At 42.7% G+C, this 26,826-nt stretch overlaps 2 protein-coding genes across 4 annotated transcripts in view; one reads left to right on the top strand and one right to left on the bottom strand.

Moving 5' to 3' along the window:
* The window catches only part of tmtc3 (transmembrane O-mannosyltransferase targeting cadherins 3), a 123,177-nt gene extending 112,403 nt beyond the window's left edge, over positions 1-10,774 (bottom strand). Inside the window, exon 1 of one of the 2 annotated variants that reach the window (XM_072268149.1) lies at positions 10,667-10,774. The gene's annotated coding sequence lies outside the window, so the exon portion shown is untranslated. The remainder of the gene's footprint in view (positions 1-10,666) is intronic. The other variant, XM_072268150.1, reaches the window with a different exon arrangement.
* Positions 10,775-14,370: 3,596 nt separating this feature from the next.
* Positions 14,371-26,826, top strand: part of cep290 (centrosomal protein 290) — a 171,445-nt gene continuing 158,989 nt past the window's right edge. The window contains exons 1-5 of one of the 2 annotated variants that reach the window (XM_072268142.1): positions 14,371-14,481; positions 23,035-23,148; positions 23,242-23,319; positions 24,376-24,445; positions 24,546-24,592. In XM_072268142.1, coding sequence (XP_072124243.1) covers positions 23,047-23,148; positions 23,242-23,319; positions 24,376-24,445; positions 24,546-24,592 — 297 coding nt within the window. In that variant the 5' untranslated portion in view covers positions 14,371-14,481; positions 23,035-23,046. Of the gene's footprint in view, positions 14,482-23,034; positions 23,149-23,241; positions 23,320-24,375; positions 24,446-24,541; positions 24,593-26,826 lie in introns of those variants that run through there. The other variant, XM_072268143.1, reaches the window with a different exon arrangement.

Here is a 26,826-nt window from a genome sequence, read left to right as displayed (position 1 = left end):
CACCTCAACATGTCTTTTACAGTTCGGGTTGCCAACTTTCTCACTCCCAAATAAGGGACAAAAATAGCAATCAACTCCCGGGACACTTTACCCCAGGAAAGTCTACCATGACCATGAAGCTTTGCACGGGCACCTGCGTGCGCATATGATGTGCACATGTGCATACGTGCCGATCTTTTCCCCCCACAAATCGGTTTTGCCTTCATCTTCCCGACTATACTATACATACATTATTTCTACTTTATATAGGCTGTGTATTTATCATATCATTCCTGCTTTTACTATATGTTAGTGTTATTTTCAGTTTCATGTGTTATTTGGTATGATCTGTTAGATTATTTTTTGGGTCTGGGAACGCTCAAAAATTTTTCACATATAAATTAATGGTAATTACTTCTTCGCTTCACGCCATTTCGGCACGAAAGGTTTCATAGGAACGCTCTACCTTAGCCGGGGAAATACGATACAAGGGCGGTCCCATATGGGACAAACCAATTTAGCCCAATATACTGGATGTCCCGGCTAATATGGGACAGTTGGCAACCCTATGTTCAAGTTCAACAGTGCGTGACAGGGAATGAGGAAAGGTGCAGCTGACTCATATTGTTTCCTCATGGCCTGATAGCACATGCTTTGCGGCCCGGTGGTTGGGGACTGTTGCCATAGCGGACCTACATAGGCAAAGCCTTCTCTACCACTGAGCACATTTGCAAGGAGTGTTGCCACAAAAAAGCGGCAACCAGCAAAGACCCCCACCATCCAGGACATGACTCCTTCTCACTACCACCATCGAGCAGGAGACACAGAAGCCTTAGATCCCACACCACCAAGATCAGGAGCAGTTACTACCATACAACAATCAGGATCCTCATGGATAATTTCACTCATTTCAACATTAAACTGATTCCACAACCAAAACACTCACTTTGAAGGACTCATGTTCTTAGTATTATTTTATATTTGCTCATTGATTGTTTGTCATTCTGTTTTATAAATAAATAAATAAATTCTATATTTATTTTTTCCCTGTAAATGCCCGCAAGAAAATTAACCTCAAGGTATATGTATTATCCCCTTCTCACAATTCCCCCATCTCCGCCGCATATGCTCTCAGGATGAGGCTTTTCATTCCAGGATGAGGGAGATGTCCTCCTTTTTTTAAAGAAAGGGGCTTCCCTTCCTCCACCATCAACTCTGCTCTCAAACGCATCTCCCCCATTTCACGCACATCTGCTCTCACTCCATCCTCCCGGCATCCCACTAGGAATAGGGTTCCCCTGGTCCTCAGCTACCACCCCACCAGCCTCCGGGTCCAACATATTATTCTCCGTAACTTCCGCCACCTCCAACGGGATCCCACCACTAAGCGCATCTTTCCCTTCCCCCCACCTCTGCTTTCCGCAGGGATCGCTCCCTACGCGACTCCCTTGTCCATTCGTCCCCCCCATCCCTCCCCACTGATCTCCCTCCTGGCAAATATCCTTGTAAGTGGAACAAGTGCTACACATGCCCTTACACTTCCTCCCTTACCACCATTCAGGGCCCCAGACAGTCCTTCCAGGTGAGGTAACACTTCACCTGTGAGTCGGCTGGGGTGATATACTGCGTCCGGTGCTCCCGATGTGGCCTTCTATATATTGGCGAGACCCGACGCAGACTGGGAGACCGCTTTGCTGAACAGTGATCTCCCAGTGGCCGCACATTTTAATTCCACATCCCATTCCCATTCTGACATGTCTATCCACGGCCTCCTCTACTGTAAAGATGAAGCCACACTCAGGTTGGAGGAACAACACCTTATATTCCGTCTGGATAGCCTCCAACCTGATGGCATGAATATTGACTTCTCTGACTTCCGCTAATGCCCCACCTCCCCCTCGTACCCCATCCGTTATTTATTTTTATACACACATTCTTTCTCTCACTCTCCTTTTTCTCCCTCTGTCCCTCTGACTATACCCCTTGCCCATCCTCTGGGTTCCCCCCGCCTTGTCTTTCTCCATGAGCCTCCTGTCCCATGATCCTCTCATATCCCCTTTGCCAATCACCTGTCCAGCTCTTGACTCCATCCCTCCCCCTCCTGTCTTCTCCTATCATTTTGAATCTCCCCCTCCCCCTCCTACTTTCAAATCTCTTACTAACTCTTCCTTCAGGTAGTCCTGACGAAGGGTCTCAGCCTGAAACATCGACTGTACCTCTTCCTAGAGATGCTGCCTGGCCTGCTGCGTTCACCAGCAACTTTGATATGGTAACATATATACTTTGATAATAAATTTACTTTGAACATTGTTTAGGAATGTAGCGCTATGTTGGTTGAACTATTTGAATATGGTGCCCATATCCTTGTAGAAGGTCGGGTGGGGAGTTCTGGGAGAGATGTAGAATGCCATTATACCGCACAATGCAAGTCATCAGCGAGAATGGTTCTGGAAAGGACCTTCCAGCCCTTAGGACATATGCTGATAAGTAGATAGAAGTTTGTAAAAACAGTTAGACATAATACTGAGTTTGAAACATTAACATCTGTGATGTGACAGAAGACGAGCATCATACTTGGTACCTCCAGCGTATTCAAAAATCACTTATCTGTCTGACGTTTAATGTTTGTAATTAACAAACAGTGTGCTCATTTTTTCAACATATTGTAAGCAAGTTTGTTATTTTAGGGACCCATGGTTGAGCTCTACAGTATTCCTCCAGCTGCCATTTAGAATCATCACATAAAATTTCACTCTGTGCTCATTTCCCATTGGACACTGGTACCGAAAATAGATTCAGATTTATCACATGTACATCAAAACATACAGTGACATGCATCGCTTGCATTAACAAGCAACACACCCAAGGATGTGCCGGAGGCAGTCTGCAAGTGTAACCACACATTCCGGCGCTAACGTAACTTGCTCAGTGTTCAGCAGAACACCACAAGCAATAAGAACAGAATACCAGTAGCAAAACAAGCCTCTTTCCCATCCACATAAGCAGGCCTTCAGCCCCAGGACAGGCCAGCTCCAGGGCTCCAGTCATTGGCCCAGCCTCTCAGACATCGGGATTCTGATATGTGGACACGTCGACTTCGGTCTTCGACCTTCTACCTCTGGACTCGTCAACTTCAATCTTCGACCTTCTACCTCCGGACTTTTGACAAGCTTTGGACTTCGATATTACTTTCATATTCTAGCTTCAACTCATTAGGACTGACTTGCACAGCTATGTAAAGCATTGATGGTTTTTATTACAAGAGACATAAAGTGTCTGATAAGATACAGTCTGTTTCCACAAAGCACTTTGCTTTAACAACAAGCAAAAATTGCCTGGGGCAGGCAGGAATTACAAAATTTGAAGGAGCGGGGAAGAGAAATATCAGTTAAAATCAGCACCAGTACGTGAAGCTGTGTGGGTAGAAGTTGGATGGGATCATGACAAGGAAGCAGACCATTGATCTCACGGACAAGATGAGCCTGCAGAAATCTGGCAGGAGAAAGAAAAACTACAGAAAGGCACAAGTTCAGAATCATCTCTGCCATGTCAGTGACAATAAACCTGATTCTGAGAGAACTAATTCCCGGCTTCTGAGAAGAAATGGTTGAGTGAGAAAAAGTTTGAAAGTTTCCTTGAACATTAATTACATACACCTCTGCTTTTAATATTAAACCAAAAAGCAATGCATTTTATATGGTCTCACTGGGAAAGGGGAGTCCAATCCAAAACTTTTCTCCCTACTCAAGGGCAACACAAGGAAATTGGAAAATAATAGTTTAAAAACTGCAAAGTCTGAATTAAAACAGAAAATGCTGGAAACACTCAAAGGTTTGCAGCTTTCTCTCTCACAGCTCTGATGAAGGGTCTTTGACTTGGAACATAAACTCTTCTTGTTGCTGAGTACTTCCAGCTTTTTCTGTAACAGAAGCAAGAATGAGGGAGATAATACAAGTAACATCTGAGATCATTTCACAATCTAGTTTGAGTGGCCTTTCATTTTTAAATGATATCCATGTGATTAGAACAATTAATCCAGCTTTAACACGCGTACAGTAACTTGCTAATTTGGAATGATGAGCCGCAGCATCTAGACACTCAAGGAGCAGAAAGTGAATCTGTTAGAGGTGTTAAGAAGAAATTTTAAAAGGATTAAGTATGGATCCCTTGGGGGTTCATACATTAACTCAGTGGAAAAACAAGTCTACAAAATGTTAAATCAGCCTGTAACAAAATAATTTGGTACATGCATCACCTAAGTCTTTAGGAAATTTCTATAGATGTACTGCAGAGAGCATTCTGACTGGTAGGAAGGCTCCAATGCACAGAAAATACTGCAGGAGGTTCAAAGCTCAAGCCAGTTCCATCATGGGCACTAGACTCCTCACCATCGAGGGCATGGCCTCTTCTCTTTGCCGCTCTCAGTGAGGTGGCAGGAGCCTGAAGACCACACCCAACGTTTCAGGAACAGCTTCTTTCCCTGTCGTCACATTTCTGAATGGTGCATGATGCCATGAACACTAATTCGCTATTCTGCTCTCTTTTTACACCACTTATTTATAGTCATGTTTATGCATTGGATTGTACTGCTACCGCAAAGAAAATTTCATTACCTGTTAGTGATGATAAACCTGATTCTGATAAATGCAAAAGGCCAAAAATCAATATGAACAAGCCTTGAAAAGGCTGTTGCAATTAGAAATAATTCAAAGGTTTGAATAATAAGAGATGCCTAGGCATCCCATTGCATAGAACACAAGACACAATACATATCAAACTATTGAAGTGTCCTTCATAATGCCAAAGGATACTAAATGGACGAACATGGTCTTGACATTCTGCCTGCCCGAAACATCAGGATTGGCAACAGCATTTCAGTCTCTAATTTAGCATCCAAAGGCACATTTAACAATGATGCTTATATAACATCTTCCATTATCTCAGGATGCCTCAACCACTTTAAAACTAAAGTAGCAATTTTATAATAAAGGGTAAATTACCGCCGTAAAACCAAGAGAACACCACTCATCATCTTCACATTCACTCGAGATAGAAGATGAACCTTTGATTTACCATTACTGTCTGGTTTGACACAGCATCCTCTCACAATGTACAAAAAATAGACAATCAAGGCTCACTGGGAAAAGAGACACTTCCTTCTCCCTTATTAGGGACAGAGAGTGCCTGTGGTATGTCGTATACCGGGTGAAACATGAAGTGTTCGGGGTGACTGCAAGTCTGTGTCTTTGCTATTGCTTTGCTCACACTTGAGTGCTCGGTGGCGGGTGCCAATGTTTTTTTTTGCCGGTGGGGGGAGGGGGGATTGTTGCTTGCTGCCGCTCACTCGTGGAAGGGAGGGGAGCTGGTGGGGGACTTTGGGGTTCTAACATTCAACTGTCATTCATTCTTTGGGGCACTCCTCTGTTTTTGTGGATGTTACAAAGAAACAGCATTTCAGGATGTATATTGTATACATTTTTCTGATATTAATTGAACCTCTGAACTACAGTGACCTGTCAGGTCATTGGTTGCCCACCCAGCAAACTGCCTTTTCCAAAAGCTCCCACTGGAAAGCACTATAAAGCTACTTAAAATAAAAACTTCACACCATCAGTTTCTTCTTCCAGGCAGTTAATATGATCAGCCATTTTAGTTAGCTCCTCACCCCTCATCAATTACCTCAGTCACTGCACTGTAAACACTTTTTATAATGCTACTTACATTGCTGGCATTTATGTACTTAGACACTTTTTATTCCACGTCCATAATTTAACCTTAAAATCTATGAAAATTATATATTTTCGTTCATTATGTGCCTGTCATATGACGTGGGTGATCAAGGACTTTCCATGACCATGATAGTTCTTGGCAAATTTTTCAACAGAAGTAGTTTCCCATTGCCTTCTTCTGGGCAGTGTCTTTACAAGACAAGTGACCCCAGCCGTTATCAATATTCTTCAGAGATGGTCTTGCCTGGTATCAGTGGTCACATAAGCAGCACTGTGATATGCACCAGCTGCTCACATGGCTATCCACCACCTGCTCCCACTGTTTCACGTGATGCTAAGCAGGTGGTACACCTTGGCCAAGTATATTCCTTTCTTCTTCATCAATGTTGAATGTTGTTTTTGTTGTGTGCCTCACCAACAAACCACAGCAAATTCCTAATACATGTAAACATAAATGGTGAACAAGGTTGATTCTTGACCCTCATGTCTCATAAAAGTATCTCTGTCAAGTCTACATTTCCCTCAGCACTATAAAGCCAAAATATGCGCAGATTTCTTAGGGGGCTTTGAATCCTCGGCCCTCTCAGAGACGATAATTAAATCATAGAGCATATGAAAGTCAACCATCTAGACAAATTTGACAGTGCCATTACAGAGACAATGTAGCTCTCAAAGGCAGCACAGAACTGTTAATCAAAGCCGAACAACTGTAATTTATAACCGCTGTTCCCAGTCAATCGATAGAAGAGGAGACAATAGCATTATAAAATGAACCACAACTCTATTCTCAAAACTATATGATGAAATTATCCTTTTCTTTCTGGAGAGTTAATTTCATTTGCTACACTATGAGCATCAAAAACCTATCCTTTCTGGGATTAGAAAACTTAATCAAAGCTGTCACTATTCTGTGTACCAGAATAGTGGACCCCACCACCCAGAGCAGGCCTACTACCATCAGGGAGGAGATACAGGAGCCTGAAGACACACACACAATGTTTTAGGAACAGCTTCTTCCCCTCTACCATCAGGTTTCTAAACAGATAATGATCTCATGAACACTACCTCACTAATTCTGCTCTCATTCGGCACTACTTTTTAAAAATTATATACATTTCTTACTGCAATTTACAGTATACAGTGGATTCCAGTTAATTGGGACACATCAGGACCAGTACACTTTGGCCCAATTAAGCAACTGCACTAAATAGCTGAGGTTTCACATTAATAGTTAAAAAGGTATAAGAAAGAAAAACTACCATTTAACTGAGTAACAAATGATGTATTTAAATGAAATACAGAAGAAATTAGTACGCTACCAAAACTACTATAGTACTATAAAATTGTGTACTGGTTCCTAATACTTTGTCAACGGAGCAATTCATCCACGTCACATTCTTTTGACCGTAAATGAACAAAATCAGCACTGACACCTGATAATGGACTGCCTTCAAAATGATTGCATCTTCCAAATCTTTCATTCTACTTCCTATTCCCATTCCAACACATCAGTCCACGGCCTCCTCTACTGCTGCGATGAGGCCTCACTCAGGAGTATGAGCAACACCTTACATTCTGTCTGGGTAGCCACCAACCTGATGGCACGAACATCGGTTTCTCAAACTTCCAGTGATTGCCTCGCCTTTCACTATTCCCATTCCCTTTTCCTTTTCTCATCTCATCTTCTTACCTACCCCTCACCTTCCCCCGGTGCTCTTCCCCCTTCCCTTTCTTTCTTCCATGGTCTTTTACCCCTCTCCTATCAGATTCCCCCTTCTCCAGCCCTTTATCTCTTTCACCTATCAGCTTCCCAGCCCTTTACATCATCGCTCCCCCTCCCCCAGTTTCACCTATCACCTACCACCTTGTACTTCTTCCTCCCCTCCTCCCACCTCCTTGCTCTAACTTCTCATCTGTTTTTCCAGTCCTGAAGAATGGTCTCAGCTCAAAATATTGGCTGCTTTCTCTCTTCCATAGATGCTGCCTGGCCTGCTGAGTTCCTCGAGCATTTTGTCTGTGTTGCTTGGATTTCCAGCATCTGCAGATTTTCTTGTCTTCCAAATCTACATTTTCATTGTAACATTCAAGATGATTGCCAGTACCTTCAAATTTTTCGTAGTTCCTAACTTGTTGAAATAGTGAAATCATTTCATTTTCACTCCCAGCCATTTGTGGCCCCAAACTTGAATGCTTGAGACCACAGCGAACAGTTCTGAATTGTCTTACTGTTTATTACTCACCAATTATCAGCCTGGTTTTTGAACACAACCACACAAATGATGCTAATTAAAAACGGTTTGCTCCAAACACAGTGTAAGGTCTAATCTTCCGTCCTTGGACTCACTTTACACCGCACACTGTCAGAGCAGTGCTGCCAGGATAATCAAGGACATGACCCACCCAGCCAACACACTTTTCGTCCCTTTTCCCTCCGGGAGAAGGCTCAGAAGCTTGAAGACTCGTACGGCCAGATTTGGGAACAGCTTCTTTCCAACTGTGATAAGACTGCTGAACGGATCCTGACCCGGATCTGGGCCGTACCCTCCAAATATCCGAACCTGCCTCTCGGTTTTTTTGCACTACTTTACTTTCCATTTTTCTATTTTCTATTTGTGATTTATAATTAAATTTTTTAAATGTACTAATTTTTACTATTTTTAATATTTAATATTTGTAATCCAGGGAGTGGGAAGCACAGAATCAAATATCGCTGTGATGATTACACGTTCGTTGTTTGGCAAAAATAAAGTATAAAGTATTAAAGTAACTGCCACACGACTTGCACATGACTGACAGTATTTGAGGAACTGTTCTGCAACAGCCTCCTGCCCCAATTAAGTGACATAGTGTCCCAAATAAATGAAGGAATCCTGGCTATTTTCTCCATTTGTTTTTGTTCTTTAAGAGTTGTCCCAAACAAATGGCTGTCCCCATTAACTGCCATCCCAATTAACCAGAATCCACCGTATTTTATGTGTTGCACTGTAACTGCTGGCACAAAAACAAATTTTATGACAGTGACAATAAACCTGATTTTGAACCATCACTGGCCTCAGCAAGACAGATGCAGTAATAAGTTCCAGATGTGCAGCCACATCGGTTTCACTTGTCGATGCACATTACACCCACTGAGTTCTCATTCCACTTGCAACAGGATCCACTCAATGTGCTCATTATTCTACGGATTTAGTGAGTATGTCTGCAAGACAATGAATCTCAGGATTGTACAGGGTGACATATGTGTACTTAGCCAGTAAATTTACTTTGAACAAGAGCAACTCATCAGCTGTTGTTAATTAGAAAGAAAACATTGACCTCATAATCTGCATCACATTTCACACAAATAAACACTAAGCATCTATAGTCTGCAGCGTTGCTGCAAAGATTACAACTCAGAATTAAGGCTTTGGGATATCTCCAAACTGCATACAGCGCCAGAGAAATGCAACTCTCTCTTATAATACCACATACATATGTCAGCCATTTAAGTCCATTTTGCATATTTTAACTTTCTTTTTGGACATTTCAATCATACTCGTTAAACATTAAATTGGTACAAGGATCCATCTGCCCTCTTCCTTCCTCACCTTGGCAAATTAGCCACTTTAGAAAGTAAAAACTAGCAAGATTGCGCCACACTTGCCACAAGATGCTCATAAATAATTTCCTTGACATATTAAGCTCCAATTACCAAACACCCTCTGCAACCCACCTCACACCCTCTTGATCCGTCTCGTACATCTCTTCCCCACCTTTTCAGGCCCACCAATTTTCCATTAGTCTCCATCTAGGCCAGACTCTTCAGACCAAAGATTTAAAGATAAGATGAGATTTACTTGTCCATCCCCAGCCAAGCCTGAACTCCTATCAGGTGTCCTCTTACCAAGCTTTTCACTCTTCCCCACTCCTGTCCCAAATTGCCCGCCTGTACCGAGGCATTGTTAACCAAACTCCACTTCCCTCCAATACTATACCTGCCCCAACTATCTCCCACACTACTCTCCACACCCCAATATATTAAGCACCCACCTACACATGGCTCTAACCATCTCCCTCCAGAACCATCCACCACACACTCATCCCTCCTCACATACTCAACCTCACTTTCCCACCCACACCAACCTCTCCCCTATCAAATTGAAACTTGCCTTCTCTTCTGCACCATCAGCCCTGGTCCCTCCTCTCCCCTATCTGATCAACCATACACCTCCCAACCCTACTCAGTAGGATAAAATGGACTTTTGGCCTCACATCCAACCTTGGTATGATCTCACACTTTATTGTTTACCTGCACTGCAGATTTTACACTTTATTCTGTATCGTTATTGTTTTACCTTGTTCAAGCTCAATATACTGTGTAAGGATCTAAACTGTGTGAACAGTGTGCAAGAAAAACTTTTCACCATATCTCAGAACATGTGACAATAATAAACTAACGCCAATACCCACTTCCTCTCCTCTACTTGATCTACCACACACCTCCCAACTCTCACCTTTCCTTCTTCTCCCCTTTCTCCTCTACCCGATCCACAGCACACGTCATCACCTCCAGACTCATCCTTCCCTCTCCCTCCTCCTCCCTGATCCACAACATACCTTCCCACCCCACCACTTGCTCCCATACCTCACCACCCTCAGTCCCTCCTCTCCCCTACGTGATCCACTAGAAGCTGCTTCCCCATCCTTACCCCACCTCCACCACCGCTCCTTTCTCTACCCCTACCTGGCCCTCTCACTGTCCCCCTTCACTAGACGCTCCTTCCCCACTCTCACCACCCCCTCCTCAGTCTCCCTTCTTCCCTACCTGATCAATCACACATCTCCTTATCCTCTCAACCCTTCCTCCCGTATCCCCAACCTGATCCACAATACATCTTCCCATCCTCACCATCCACCACTCCCTCCCCCTAACCCCTACTTAATCCACAGCACGCTTCCCCATCCTCTTCTCCCCCTACCTGATCGACTAGACGCCGCTTGCAACTTCTCCCTCGGCCTTTTCCAGCGGCATCACCGACCCGAGCCCCCGCCTCACTTCCGGTCCGTGCCAATCCCGTCCGCCCACGCGGACCGGGCTGCAGCAAGAGCTGCGAGCATGACGTCCGGAGCACGAATCGTCTGCTGCCCAACTGCGCTGCATCTCACCAAAAACTACTCCAATGTTCAAACGTGACGACTGGAAATCAATAATACACAGAAAATCAAGAAAAATATCGTTTATAAATTTTAGAAAAACAGCTAAATCTTACTAGGGTGAAATAAATAATTAAAATGTGTAGGGGGTTGCTATATATTGAGATTAAAAAATAGATTCAATTTATTCAGTAATCCTTTGGAAGCACATCACACTTTTTATGAAGTGTAACAACTTGTAAGACGCACAGCCATCAGAACTGCCTTGTTACCCACGTGTGGGGAGAGGAGGACAAACCAGCAACCTCAGAGGCATGACCATTCTCAAGAGAGCAAACAGGTCCACTTGTACTGAGAATTGTCATACAAGGCTCTAGGCTCCCCTTGAATCATCTCTCCTAACTGTCAGAGTTGCTCTCCAAATTAGCCAGCATGGGAGTGTGGTGGTTAGCATGAGGCTTCACTGTAGACAGCTGCAAGTCTGGGGTTCAATTCCTGCCGCTTTCTGTAAGGGGTTTGTACATTCTCCCCGTAACTCTGTGGTTTACTCTGGGTGCTCAAGTTTCCTTCCTCATTCCAAAGATGTACGTTATTAGGTTAATTTGTCAGATGGGTGTACTTTGGCGGCGAGGGCTTCTGGGGTCAGAAAGGTCAGTTACTGGGCTGTATCTCTAAGTGATGAGGAGTTCACAGTGTGGGTTCTGTTCTTCTGTAAGCATGCCAGCCAGATGTGATCTTCGTTATACAGTAACTCAGAATCATAGAGTACATAGAAGTAATCCCTTCATCCCACCATCAGGCACCTATCAAGAATAATCCCATTTACCATTATTTGGTGGAAGCCAACTGAGGCCCTCCATTGTTTGGGATTGACAATGGACATTGTGTCTCAGCTGTTTATGTGATGTGCAAGCCAGGGCAGTATGACATGGTGAGCAAGCTGTTGCCCATGTAGCAGGCTCCCCCTCTCCACACAGCTGATGAATCCAAAGGGACGGAAAACATTGTCACCGTTTGGTACCAGAAGTGTCACAGGAGTTGCCAGTCAACATTGAACTCAATGTAGGACTGCCTTAGGGACTTCAGCTCTGGCTTACTCCCGAAGCCCTCCCCATAAGTGGGTATAGCTGCAAGGCAGTGGAGGTTTGAGATCGGAGTTTTCCTTCTCCTAGATGAGCCACCAACCACAGCTGACGAGCCCCAAATTCCCAAAATGACTGATTTTAAGGCGCCAGTAACCCGCCTTTGCCCTTTCTCCTGTCAGCAGAAACGGTTTCGCCAGGCTTAGTAGCTAAGCCTACGTAAAGGCCACGAGATGGACATGGTTGTCAGCGGCTATTTGAGATACACACCATTGGGAGTATTTAATAGGTAGTGGGAACTCACCTCCATTACCACCCCAGCTATAACAACCTTAAGGAACCATGGAAGCCGAATATATATAGATGATTCAGGTACTCTTCAAGAGAAGCATTTTACAAGAAGTGCAAGGATCAACATTAACACAACAAGTGACCCTTTCTGACAGTAAATTTAATTCTACCACCCATGAGGGAGCATCCTTCTTAAATTTGGCTGCCTGAAGAAATCCGTCTCCATTTTACATCTGCGTCATGATGATACCCAGGATGTGATCTCAATGCAGCAGACCCAGTCGCTTTGCATTCTGGTGTCAAGGAAGGCTGCATCATCAGCCAGCATTTTTTCTCAGTCTTCCTTACCACGATTTTGGACAGAAACCCTAATCAGCTCCCCAGTGGTGTGGAGTTCATGACTTACTACAATAAAACTTGCAACAGAATATCTAGCATTCAGGCGCGTGGTGTTTAAAGGTTAAAGGTTTGCTTTACTTGTCACATGTGAATCGAAAGAGTGAAATTTGTTGTTTACATCATCAACCAACACAGTCCAAGATGTGCTAGGGTCAGGCTGCAAGTATCGCCACACTTGGAGTGCCAACATAGCACCCCACAATTCACTAATCCCACTCATAAATCTTTGGAATGTGAGAGGAAACCGGATCACCCAAAGGAAACACAAGTGGTCACATAGAGAACGTACAAACTCCTTACAGAGAACGGCCGGAATTGAAACCTGACCTTACAGCTGGCGCTGTGGAGCATTAAGCTAACCACTATATTGCCCACCGAATCGTACCACAGAAGAGCCCGGAACAGACTCCAGGAACATTCAAGGATCTAGTGACTGACTTTTTATTGGCTCAACCTGTTCATCAGAACCAACTGAAATCACAAGAAATTTTGCAGACGCTGGAAATCCGGAGCAACACACACAAAATGCCAGAGGAAATTAGCAAGTCAGGCAGCATCTATAGAAATGAATAAACAGTCGACATTTTGGGCCAAGACCCTTTTTCAGGACAGGAAAGGAAGAGAGAAGATGTTGGAACAAAAGGTGAGGGGAGGGGAAGAGAAATAGCTAGAAGGTGAAGCCTGGTGGGTGGGAATGGTAAAGGACAGGAGAAAAAGGAATCTAATAGGAGAGGAGAGTGGACTATGGCAGAAAAGGAGGGGCACCAGGGACAGGTGATAGACAGGTGAGGAGAAGAGGTAAGAGTGGGAAATAGAAGAAGAGGGAAGGGGGAGGAAAATATTTACTGAAGGGAAAGATTGATGCTTCTGACATCAGGTTGGAGGCTTCCTCGACAGAATATAAGCTGTTGCTCCTCCATCCTGAAAGTGGATTTGAAAGGGTTCTCCATCAGGAAATTCAGCTTTTGGCAGATGGAGTGGAGGTGCGCGACAAAGTGGCCCCGAATTTACACTGGGGCTCACCAATGAGAAGGTTGTATCTGGAGCATTGGATATAATAGACAACCCCAGCAGAATTGCAGGTGAAGTTTGCCTCACCTGGAATGAAGATAGGAGGTGAATGGGCAGGTGTAGCCCAGTCTGCTATCCTGTCCATCTCCTTAAGAACTGTATGCTTTGATAAGATCACACCTCATCTATCTGAAAGGGCCCCGGCCTATTTAATCTTTCTTCTTTGTTGTTTCCTGTGCCTGATCCAGGAGTCGTTGTGCCAGCGAGCAGACAAGTGGAGAGACTGTAGACAGATTAAAAAGGTCAGATTGGACATGGCATTTTAAGGGCTTATGTCAGTGAGGTATAACTCCATGTGCATACCCCAAACCCCATTTAAAACACAAGAGATTCTGCAGATGCTGAAAATCTAGAGTAAACCAAAAGAAATGCTGGAGGAACTGAGCAGGTCAGGCCAAAACCGTGGAAAGGAATAGAGTTGTTCTTTTGGGCTGAGACTCTTCATCAGGACTGGAGAGGAAGGGGGTAGAAACCATAGTGCAAGTGGCCTGGGTGGTGAAGAATGAGGAGTGACCTATTGAAGTTTATAAAGTCATGAGGGTTCTGCATGAGATGGATGGTCACAGATGCTCCCTCCTGAGAAAGGTTCCATTGCCCCATCACTACCCTCATCACCAATGCCTCCGCATCCCTTCCCCCCCCAGGCCCCGCCCTCTTTTGGCGCCGAGTCTCGCGAGCATGCTCGTTTTGCCGTAAATCGGGTGGCCAGCTGCCGCGAAGAGCTTGAGCGGTCGCCTAGCAGCCGGTACCGGGCCCGCTTTCTTCCCCGCGCTGATCTAGACTCCGGCCCGAGGGAGGTGAGAGCATCTGTAGGCGGGGTCCTGCTAATCGCAGGCTCGAGGCGTCCTGTACGGCCCCGGGTGGGGGCTTGGGTGACCCGTAAGGCCCCGGGATGGAGGCTGGGAAGCGGGGAGTGGTGTGTTGGCGGTTCGTACGGTCCCGGGCTGGGAGCAGAAGGTAGTGGGGAGGGATGTAGGGTGACCCGTAAGGCCGTAGCGGGAGGGGGAAGGCAGAGCGGGTGGTATCCTATAATGCCCTGGTGGGGTATGGCAGGTCGAGGACCCGTCAAAGATTTTTTGGAAATGTCTACTCCGGCGGTTCCTTGTGATCGAGGGTGACTTGCTCCCATTCTAGTTTTTTTTTATTTGTGGGGACCACAGACTCTTCTACAAGAAGATGGGGGGGGGTAGCAGGTAGGGTGGGTGGTTTGTGAAGTAGGTACAGGTATTCGTTCTATCAAATCAAAGGGTTCTACATCCTCACTTTTGCTTGGACTTGCAATTCTCAGTACAGGTTAAGTTCCCCTTATCTGAAATGCTTGGAGCTGTGAGTATTTTGGACTTCAGAATATACGATGAGATAGTTCGAGATTGCCAAGATTTACAACTCTGAGTTTACGCGCTACCGGTAAGCAGTCTTGTTCATCACTACTGGTATAGCCGTTCAGCGTGCTAGATTTTCATCAGCACCGATCTTGGCAAACTCATCGATGAACTTCTCTGCTGGTTCGTGATGCTTTATCACCACAAACCTTAAAAAAAATATAGTGCCATGCCTTTTCTTAAATTTCTGCAGCCAGCCTGCTGAATATTCACAATAACCTTCAATTTTTCAGTTCTTTGTGTAGATTTTTGCTTGTTTCATGACCAGCATACAGTTAAGTGGCAAATGTTCATTCCGCTGATGAATCCACTCTTTCAGTACACATCGAGATCTTACTGTACGTGCTTTTCTTAAATTTCGCATTAACACTGTGAAAGAACTAACAGATCTAAGTGTGCGAGATATCATTGACGCTGCGAGGGATTGTTCGATGTGGAGAGCCAGGAGCCAAATGTTCATTACATTTGTGAGGTCACATCTCAGAACTGTCTGTGGTGCCGAGAGAGCTGCACATCACCTGGGAACCTTCCCAGCACTTTGTGGAATTTTCCATTTGTGACGTCATGTCAGCACTAAAAATTTTTTGGGAATTTCGGAGGCTTTTGGATTTTGAAATTTTGGTTGAGGGTTACAAAACCTGTACCATCCTGAATGCCGCTTTTCCACTTTGAGCAGACTTGGGGCAAAGAGTCCTCGGATTTAGTCAGAATGTTGCATTTCTTGAGGGAAGATCTGAGCACCTCTGTGAATTTTCTGTTTTATACATCTGGTTATCTAATCCTGTGGCAGTGCTTGGAATAAAGTGTCAGGGATCAGCGATGTAATCAGAATAATGTATTCAGTTCAATAGCAATAACTGAGCCAATGGTCTCAATACAGGGAGCCTGGGCTGGGAGAGGGTGCTTGACATTGGATCTTTATCCTTCCAGTTAACTTGGAGGATTGCAGACAAGTGTCTGTGGTATACTGGTCCAGTGTTCCCTCTAATTTGTAATGACCAGTATGCACAAAAATCTTGTGCTGTGCAATTTTTTGCTCGGTGGCAACATACGCGCACCGAATTTTATATATAGAGGTAACCATTTTAACAGCTAGCAAAACATTGTCAATAAGAAATTTGATCTCCTTTGGGTTTGATTGCTTTGCTCTCATCCATCTGCACTCTCACAAAACATGCGTAGCAGATCTGCAGCAGGTAATGAAGGATTTTCCCACTAGAGCTTTTGGACACTGTCCATATGTGATCTGCTTACTAAATGATGCTTTAAAAGTCAAGTTTCCAAATATCACTCCACTTCTTCCCACTTGCAAATTCTCCAGCAACTTTTGCATCGTGACAATACACACAGGTAACACCAGTTGCTGTATTGTACATAAATATTTCTGAGAACTACATGTTCTTGACCTCATAAGCTTTCAGTGTAGCAGTTTCTACTGTTTCATTAAGCCATTCTGCTTTAAATGAACTAGTAGTTCTTTTGTGCATCACACCCTTTGCTTCTTTAGAATTTGACATAATCAATAATTTCTTCAATAAGAAAGTATAAATAAGCCAGTTCCACAATGTGCAAACAAGTAATCGCAAACTCCACGTTGTCAACACAGTCCGCATCTTCTTCATGTGCCTTACACGTTACACGCTTGGGTGATCCTGGCTGTCCACATCGAATGATCCCTCGCAGCATCAATGATATCTCGCACACTTAGATCTGTTAGTTCTTTCACAGTGTCCATATATTTTCTTCTTTGCCTTCCTCTGCTGCGTTTCCCAGGCATACGGCCTTATAATGTAAGGCATTCTATTTCTCGCTTTCTGATGACATGGCCCAGGAATTTAAGTTTCCTCTCATTTAATGTTCTTATTAAAGATCTTTTTGTATGGGCACGTTGGAGTATGTCTCATTAGTTACCCTATCTCTATATGATATTTTCAGCATTCTTCTAAGAAACCACATTTCTGTTGCTTCTAAGTTTCTTTGGAGTTCTGGTGTTATAGTCCATGTTACAGTCCGCATCAGAAACCGGAAAAGGAAATGTGATTGTGTATGATCATGAAATATACTTAACATGCCAAAGTTGTAAAGGGTGACAGCCTTTTGTGCGTAGTTTAAATTCCTTTGTGCACTAGTAGCAAAAGATGTGTGTGTGCGCGCACACACCTTAAAGGAAGCATTGCACAGGTCTTATGTTAGTAAATGGCTTTTACCCACTGGATTGCAGTGATGTCGGCAAATGGCTGTTTGGAAATGTCTGTTAATTACCTGCATGATTTAGGTAAGTGTGTAACGTTGTGTTTTAATACTGTTTGCTGATAACCAATGTATTTCCTTTCGGCTATGATTTGGAGGTGTAGTTATCAAATATACAGCGTACTCACTTTTAATATTATGGGATTGTTGTGTACATAAGAGACACAAGTGAAGATCAGATCAGAGTTAGGCCATTTGGGTCTGCTCCACCATTCAATCATGATTGATTTACTGTGGATTCCAGCTACTTAGTCAATTGGTTAATCAAGGCAGCTGCTTATTTGGGACAACTATTAAAGGACAAAAACTAGTCAAGACAATAGCCAGGATTCCCTTTGTTTATTTGGAACCCTGCGTGGCTTAATTGGGTCAGGAGACTGATGCCAAACAGTTTCTAACTGGTATCAGTCAAGTGCATTTGTGTGGCTGTTGGACACCACACTGTGCTTAGAGTTTTTAAGTGGTGTCAGTTGTGTGTGTTTGTGTTCAAAAAGCAGTGATTTTTGTACTGAGAGTTGGTGAGAAATGAGCAGGAAGACAATTTAGACAAGTTTTGCTTACTGCAGTTTCAAGGATTCAGGCTTGGAGATGCCAGAAATGGCCAGGAGTAAAAACAAAACTATTACTTTAAAAAGTTAGGAGGTATGGAGAATGTGAAGGTATCAACAGTCATCTTGAATGTTACAATGAAAGTGAAGATTTGGAGGATGCAACCACTGAAAGAATTGTATGAAGGCAGTCCATTATTTGCATTATGTGTCTGTACTAACTCAATCAAAAGAACACAGTAGTGTGTTGGATGTCTGTCAATGAAAGTGAAACCTGTGTAGGAGCGTTTTTAAAGTGGAAAAACCATTGCACTGGGACAGTTCCATTCTCTCAACCTTGGAAATCTGGGTCCAGTGGTACAAGTTGTTGTCACAAGCTTGGTTGCAGTGGTTCTTCTGTGTCTTATCGTGTGTTATCATGTCTTATCTGTCTCACTCTCCACGAAGCAGTGAAGAACTGCCTTCTTGGCCATTGGATCTCACTTTTGATCTTATCTGCTCAGTCCACCGGAGATGACTTCACATACTAGGACAGGGATGTCCCTATTTCACTGAGTTTAGCCTGTCTGTCGAAATGGTTATCCTAGGGTATGGCTGCTATTGCATACAAACAGTTACTTGGAGACACAGCTAAGAGCTGAGTAGGGACCAAAGGTGAGTGGGCTGCCCCAGAATGGACCAAACAGCCCCTTTACCAGAGGTGCTACCCCTCCCTGGACACCCCATACACAGCGCGTACACCCGATGAATTGCCCCATCGATAACTATTCGAAACTAGTACACAGTTTTATAGTACTGTAGTACTATTGGTAGTATTCTAATTTGTTCTATATTTCATTTAAATACATAATTAGTTACTCAGTTAAACTAATTTGTCTTTTTTATACCTTTTTAACTATTTCTATGAAACTTCGGCTAATTGGAGCAGCTGCTTAATTGGGTGAAAATGATGTGTCCTGATGTGTCCCAATTAACTGGAATCCACTATATTTTCTGTCTCAACCACATTCTTGTGCCTACTCCCCATAACCTTTGACACCCTTACTATTTACATACCGATCAACCTCTGCTTTAAATAAACCCAATGACTTGACCTCTACAGCCACCTATGGCAATGAATTCCACAAATTCACCAGCCCCTGGCTAAAGAAATTCCTCCCCATCTCTTCTGTAAAGGGGTGTCCTTTTATTCTGAGGCTTTGCCCTCTGATCCTAAACTCTTCCACTACTGAAAATGTCCTCTGCACTTCCCCTCTATCTAGGCTTTTCAATATTTGGTAAGGTTAGAAAAATATGAAGTCATATTAGAAAATGTAAATCTTGAAATAAAAACTAAGGGCTGATAGGAAGTTTGCTGGTAGTCAAGAAAGTAAAATCCTGATGAATGTTTGGATAAAGATCATTGGGCCATAGGAATTGTGCTCTGCCTTTGCCTTTCCCTTACTCTGGAAAAAAAATCTGAGAATATCTGTTCTGATGAAGGGTCGGTGACCTGTGTTTTTATACCTAGATGCTGCCTGACCTAATGAGTGTACATAATATTTTCTGTTTTGAATTCAGAAGTTGTGAGAGCATTGAATTAATCATAGAAACTTGCAGCACAGATGGAAACCATTGAGCGCATCCTATCCATGCTGGATGAAAATGGAGGCAGTATTTATTGCTTTCCTGCTTGGGGAGCTGGTATGGGTGATGGTTCAAATACCTGCCACTCATGCTCCGATGATTGTGTGATTCCATGATCCTGCTATGATATAGCACAAATTTCCAACAGTAAATATAATGTTTGTCACATTTGTGACAATAAGATATACCATATGTTATAAATATGGGCAGTTAATTTTGTGTATGTAGCAAGTATTTCTGGATGAATCAATTTTTAGCTAATTGAATTGATTATTATGACGTGTATCAAGATACAGTGAAAAAGCTTGTCTTGCATACTGCTGATACAAATCAGTTGATTACACTGCATTGAGGTATACAAGGTAAGACAATAACTGAATGCAGAATAAAGTGTAGCAGCTGCAGAGAAAACGGGGAAGACAATAGACTGCAAGAATATGCAGAGGCAAATTTCAATGCTAATCATCTAAGCTTTATCTGCCTTCAGCATCAGTCTTATCTATTGTAATATGCAGATCTCACTGCAGATTTTCTTCCTATTCTGAATTTCTTAATAGTTTGTTGGGAGATTGGATTTGATGCAGGCAATATGTCTCTGCAGTTTTATTTGCTATTGATGGGGCCCATCACAAACTTCTGCACTGAAGATAAAATATTGAAATTACGTGGGACAGGTGGACTGCTCTTACGGATACTGTAATCGAGTGTTTTGTTCAATCAAATTCCTCATTTTTCTGGGAATTTTAATTTGATACTTATCTCATCCATTTTCACCAGTGTGGAGGAACAGAGATTAGGGTCCAAATCCATAGATCCCTTAAAGTTGCTGCTCAAGTTGATAGGGTTATTAAGAAAGTTGGCCTTGGTTAGTTGGGGTACTGAGCTCAAGAGCTGCAAGGTAGTAGCGCATATTTATAAACAGCTGGTAAGACCAGACTTGGAATATTGTGTTCAGTTCCGGTCATCTCATTGTAAGAAGAATGTGTATGTTTTAGAGAGGATGTAGAGGAGATTTACCAGGGTGCTGCCTGGATTAGAGTGCGTGTCTTCTGAGAATTGGTTGATTGAGCTAAGGATTTTCTCTTTGGAGCACAGAAGGGTGAAAGGTGACTTGCTAGACATGAATAAACTGAAAAAAGGCATAGATAGTGTGGACATATAGCACCTTTTCCCATGGGAGAAATTACTGATACCAGAGGATATCCTTTTCAGGGGAGATATCAGAAGTAGTTTTTTTTTATATGCACACAGTGGTAAGTGCCTGGAATGCACTGCCAGGGGTGATGGTTGAGGCAGATGCATTAGGAACATTTACAAGACTATTAGATAGGCACATGGATGTAAGAAAAATATAGGGTTATGGGTGATGAAAGAGGGGGGAGTTGGATTGATTATGGAGTTGGTTAATACAAGTCAGCAGAGCACTATGGGTTGAAGGGCCAATTCTGTTCTATACTGTTTTATGTTCTCTGGTCCATCTTAAAGTAACTCCAAGTTTAATAAACAATAAAATCTAACCTTCCTAGAGATAATTATGCAGATCTAATTTTCTCCTCGTTCCAGAAAGATTCATTGCTAATAGCTGGTGAGCAATATATATCAGTCTGTTTGCCAGTAGTGAGAAAATGGACATTATTCCAAAAGCTCGTTGGTACTTTTTAAAGCAGAGCAAATCTATGAAGAGGAGATAGTCTAAATTTTAGTGTGGTGAAGTATTTGCAGGAAAAAAATCTACAGGCAATCAATGGATACCACATGTATGTTGTTATGGTATCATTTACATGGGAAATATGGATCAACATATGCATCGTGATTGTTGCAAACAAGGAGCCACTTGAGAGTTGTTCGGTTCTGGGTACCGATCAACCAGCATGTTGTTCCTGGACTGAGGTGTAGATTGTCCATGGTCAATCCAATCCTGTCTAGTACAAAGATAAGGAGGGTTTTTTTTAGCAAGTATGTGGTGAATCTGTGGAGTTCATTGTCACAGATGGCTTTGCAGGCCAAGTCGTTGGATATATTTAAAGCAGAGGTTGATTGGTAAGGGCGTCAAAGGTTCTGGGGAGAAGGCAGGAGAATGGGGTTGAAAAGGAAGATATATAAGCCATGATCAATGCTGTTTCCTCTCCAAAGAAAACAAACTCAGCCTATCCTGTCCTAATAACTGGAATGTTCCATACAGGCAACATCCTGATGAACCTCATCTGCACCCTTTCCAAAGCCATCATGTCCTAAATCTCATGAAAATCTCTAATGGTTATGCTCGCCAATTAAAGGAATGGACCATGAACTATCTGTCAGCTCTGATGAGCTGCTTCTGACGGAGATTAATACAAAGATTATGCTTAAATTTAATTTATGGTACCAGCTGTTGATGATCAATTCCTGTGCTTTGTGGCCATACATAATGAGGGAACGGATGGCAAACTATTGATTTGGTCCTGACTACAAATTTGCGATGCTAGCAAAAAGGAGGATATTTAAACCCAGGATCTCCTGGGATGTTTGGAAAGAAATAAAACAGGCTCATCTAGTTTGCAGCCCTTCCCAATAGTAATATAATGAAATCAATCTCCATCAATTTGTCAACATGAGAAAGAAATGCTTTCCTGAACCATTCATCTCATGAGAAGTGCATCTCAACTGCATTCTCAGTGCATTCCGCATATCTTTTCTCAAATTGTTCGAACTCTACTTCCTTCGAAAGAAAAATTTGGGATGGAATGAAATCAGATGTCAAATAAGTTGATAATTTATTAAAACTGTTAACAATTGAGCCTAGTAGTGATACTTGCAACTAGAAGCAAATGTTTGTAATTGGTAAATGTAATTATTGGAAAGGACTGCAAATTTCACTTAGATGATTTTTTTTTATTTTATTGAGATAAAGTCGGAATAGGTCCTTCCTGCCCTTCAAGCCACGCCTCCCAACAGACGTGGTAACGTAGAGTACGTACAAACTCCTTACAGGCAGCGGGCATGAATTGAATCTGGTTACCTGTACTATAAAGTGTTGTACTAACCACCACACTACCGTGCTGTCCCAAAGAGGTGTTATAGGGTGCCCCAATACAGACAAAGAACTATATTGTCATTACCCCATTGTCTATGTACATCAGAAGTTCATCCAATGACTAGAGGAAAGAAATGTTTTTGATTCAGATTTACAATCATATTATTTTATCATCACATACACCAGGGTGCAATGAAATTCCTTGCTCTCATGAAGCTCAGGGAGACCAGTGACCGTTGTAATAATAAATACCGCAATAAGAGCAAAACAGCAGAACGGTGAAAAGATTGTAGTGCAAAACAAACAGTGAAATGCATCATGTGCTTCGATGACCAACTCAGTCCGGGGTTATACCCGGGTAATCCACAAATTTCACCATACTTCTGGTACTGACACAGCACGCCCACAACTTAGTAATGCGTAATAACCCGTACTTCTTTGTAGTGTGGGGAAAATTGGAGCACCAGGAGGAAGTCTTGGTTTTCAGAGTGGTTTGATCCATTGACATTCTTGTTTTTTTTTCCCCACCAGCTCTCCACCAACATGGCTCCTATTCTGGATTGGGAGAAGTTAATGAAAGTTGATCCGGATTCTTTGCCAAGCCGAGAGAAACTAGCAGATAAGCTGTTAGACACTATATCTAAGGTATTCCTTTTCACTTCCATTGAGCTTCAGTGTTGACCTTTTTTGTTCTCCCCATTTGATAGTTTTAAGCAATAACAGAATTTCTCTTCATAGGTTGAAGGAAATGAATTGACAGCAGAAGAGCCTGTGAAGCTGATTCAACTTTTCTGCATCACTCAGTCCCTGATGAAGGTATGTGTGTGTGGGCTAGGTTCCTGAGTTAAGCACAGGGTTAATGATTATTAACAAAAGTAGTGATGGAAGCATATCCATGTTTTGTTATTAATAAGCCATAAAGCATGTGGAACATTTACTTAAGTGGATAAGTAATTAACTACATGGATATTAATTCTATTACAAGGAGTCTGTTTCAATCTTTTATAGCTGGGTAATAAGTTAATAAAATTAATGGCCTTGGGCATTAGAATAGCATTGTTTTGGCAAGAGGAATTGAGAATAAGTTTGGATATTGTGGCACGTAAGTTCTGTTGCACGGTTTAATTTATTTTGTGGACGGGATGATTCAGCATATAGGAGGGAGATTAGAAATCTGGTTTAGTGGATATGGCCCAGTTCATCATAGGTAAAGCCCTGCCCAGCATTCAGCACATTTACACAGTGCATTGTTATAGAAAAGCAGCATCCATCATCAGGAACCCTCGCTACCCAAGACATGTTCTCTTCTCGCACCTGCAGTCAGGTACAGGAGCCTCAGGACTCACACTACCAGGTTCAGGAATAGTTATTACCCCTCAACCATCAGGATCCTGAATCAGAAGTGAAAACTTCACTGAACTTCACTTGCCCCATCTCTGTACTGTTCACACAACATGCAGACTCATTTTCAAGGATTCTTCATCTCATGTTCTCGATATTTTTTTTTCTTTTGTGTTTGCACAGTTTGTGCCTCTTGCACACTTGTTGCCTTCCCTGTTGGTGCAGTCTTTCATTGATTCTTATTATGGTTATTGGATTGAGTATGCCCACAAGAAAACTAATCTCAGGTTTGTATATGGTGACATATATGTACTTCAATAATAAATTTATGTTACTTTGAAATTCAATTAAATTCTTTCAAAATTATTGATTAATTCAGATACCCATGGAAACTTATTCCAGTTTCTCCATGTGAAGGATGATTTAAGCAGAGAGGCTTGAGGCATGCACTGTGATTGCATGCATGTTTTTAAAGTTTGTGCTATTTTTCTTTCAAAATTAACATGTTTGTCTCTTAAAATATATGGATAGATGAAAGCTCAAGAGGTTGAGTTGGCTCTAGAGGAAGTTGAAAAGGCTGGAGAAGAGCAAGCTAAAACAGGTCAGTAGTTGTTTGGCAATTTGGTTGGTACCAAATATACAGATCATAATGTTTTATATGTTGTACTTACTGTATATTTGGTTTATTTCTTTTCCCACAGAAAGTCAGCTGAAAGCAAAAGTTCTTAAGCTTGAAAATGAACTGGAGGTGAGTGCACAAGTCTGAGAGGTCCATATAATTTTTATGTTCTGCTCAGACTTCTGTTTACTTCTCTTCATCTTGTTTGATCTGGAGTCCCCAAAGTAAGCTGAATACTTTTTATCTTACACTTAGTACTTTCTAACTGGGTTTAAATAGAGAACCCATAAGTCCTAGCTGGCACTCCAGTGCAATACTGAGGAGGTGGTCCATTATCCAATGTGTCGTGAATCAAAGGAGATATTAAACCAAAGCTGTATCTAGGAAGTTAATAAAAGTTCCAGTACTTCATTCAAAGAAAAACAGGATATTTTTGGTATTCTGTCTAGCAGTTTCCTTGCCAATACTGCTCATCTATATAATATGCCACAGTGAATCATTATGTAGGGAGAAAAATGGTGTTGCTTCATGCATCTCTGTTGAGTTTGTCAATTTCATCAACTTTGCTTCCAACTCCCACCCTACCCTTAAATACACTTGGTCCATTTCTGACATCTCTCTTCTCTTTCTCAATCTCTCTGTCTCCATCTCTGGGGACAACTGTCTCCTAATATCTTTTATAGACCTACCAATTCCCATGGTTATCTCGCCTATACCTTGTTCCACCCTGTCTCCTGTAAAAATGCCATTCCCTTTTCTCAGTTCCTTTGTCTCTGCTGCATCTATTCCCAGGATGAACCTTTCCTTTCCAGAATATCAGAGCTATCCTTCTTCAAAGACACAGAGTTTCCCTTCCTCCACCACTTTGCTGCCCTCAACTGCATCTCCTGCATTTGCTGTGCATCCACCCTCACCTCATCTTCTCACCGCCTTAACAGGAGTAGAGTTATGAACCCCATGAACCCTTGCATCCAGGACAACATTCTGCCTTGTTCAGTGGGATCCTACTACCAAACACATCTTTACTCTCCCTCCACGCCACTCTTCACTTTCCGTAGGGATCAGTCCCTCCATGATTTCCTTGTCCGTTTGTCCCCCTCCACCAATACCCTCCTGGCACTTATCCCTGTATGTGAAAGAAGTGCTACACCTGCCCTTTTAACCTCCTCCCTCATCTCCATTCAGGGCCCCAGACAGTCCTTCCAGGTGAGGCAACACTTCATCTGTATATCTGTTGTGATCGTCTATCGTACCAGTGCTCCTGGCTTCCTTTATATTGCTGAGACCCAATGTAGATTGGGGGGCCACTTGATCGATCACCTTTGTTCCATTCGCAAAAAGCAAGAATTCCTGGTGGCCAACTATTTTAATTCCAGTCTCCATTCTCATTCAGATATGTCGATCTGTTGTCAGATGAGGCCACTCTCAGGTTGGAGGGGCAACTCCTCATTCTATCTGGGTAGCCTCCAACCTGACGGCATGAACATTGATATCTCTAACTTTCGATAATTTTTCCCCTCCCCCATTCTTCCATTCCCTGCTCTGGTTCCCCTCTTACCTCTTCTCCTCACGTGCCTAAAACCTACCCTTGGTGCCCCTCCTCCTTTCCTTTCTCCCTTGGTTAACTCTCCTCTTCGATCAGATTATTTCCTCACCAGCCCTTTATCTGTCCCACCTATCACCTCCCAGCGTCTCACTTCATTCCACCTCCCTCACCTACCTGGCTTCACCTATCATCATCTAGCTTGTACTCCTCCTCTTCACCCACCTTCTTATTCTGTCTTCTTCCCACCTTCCTTTCCAGTCCTGATGAAGAGCCTTGGCCCAAAACATTGACTATTTTCATTTCGATAGCTGCTGCCTGATCTGCTGAGCTACTCCAGCTTTTTCTACGTGTTATTCTGGATTTCCAGCATCTCTTGTATTTGTACTATTTTGGTGCGAAAACAGTTAAGAATTGTACATTGCAGAAACAGTCCCTTTGACCCACCACATCCATGACAACCTTTTTGCCCGTCCACTTTAACCCTGTTTGCCTACATGAGGTCTCTTTTAGCAGCAATTTGCAGATGTTAACCATTCTGTGTAAAATAGAACTCTCCCTCAAAAATCCTATTAAAAACCCCTTCTGCTTATTCTTAGCTTAAACCTATGGTTTCTTTTTTCTGATGAAGACGGTTCCAACTATCTACCCTATCTATGCCTTTATATACCTGTATCAGGTCATCACCTGTATCCTCCTTCACGCCACGAAAATGAACACCCCTCATGACAAAGGTCTTCCAATCCAAACAACACTCTGGTGAATCTCCCCTGCACTTTTTAGTGCAATCACTTCCGTATAGTGCAGTTTGAACAGTGTT

Source organism: Mobula birostris, chromosome 9, assembly GCF_030028105.1.
Source record: "Mobula birostris isolate sMobBir1 chromosome 9, sMobBir1.hap1, whole genome shotgun sequence".
Classification (NCBI taxonomy): domain Eukaryota; kingdom Metazoa; phylum Chordata; class Chondrichthyes; order Myliobatiformes; family Myliobatidae; genus Mobula; species Mobula birostris.
This window is presented reverse-complemented; position numbering and strand designations above follow the sequence as displayed.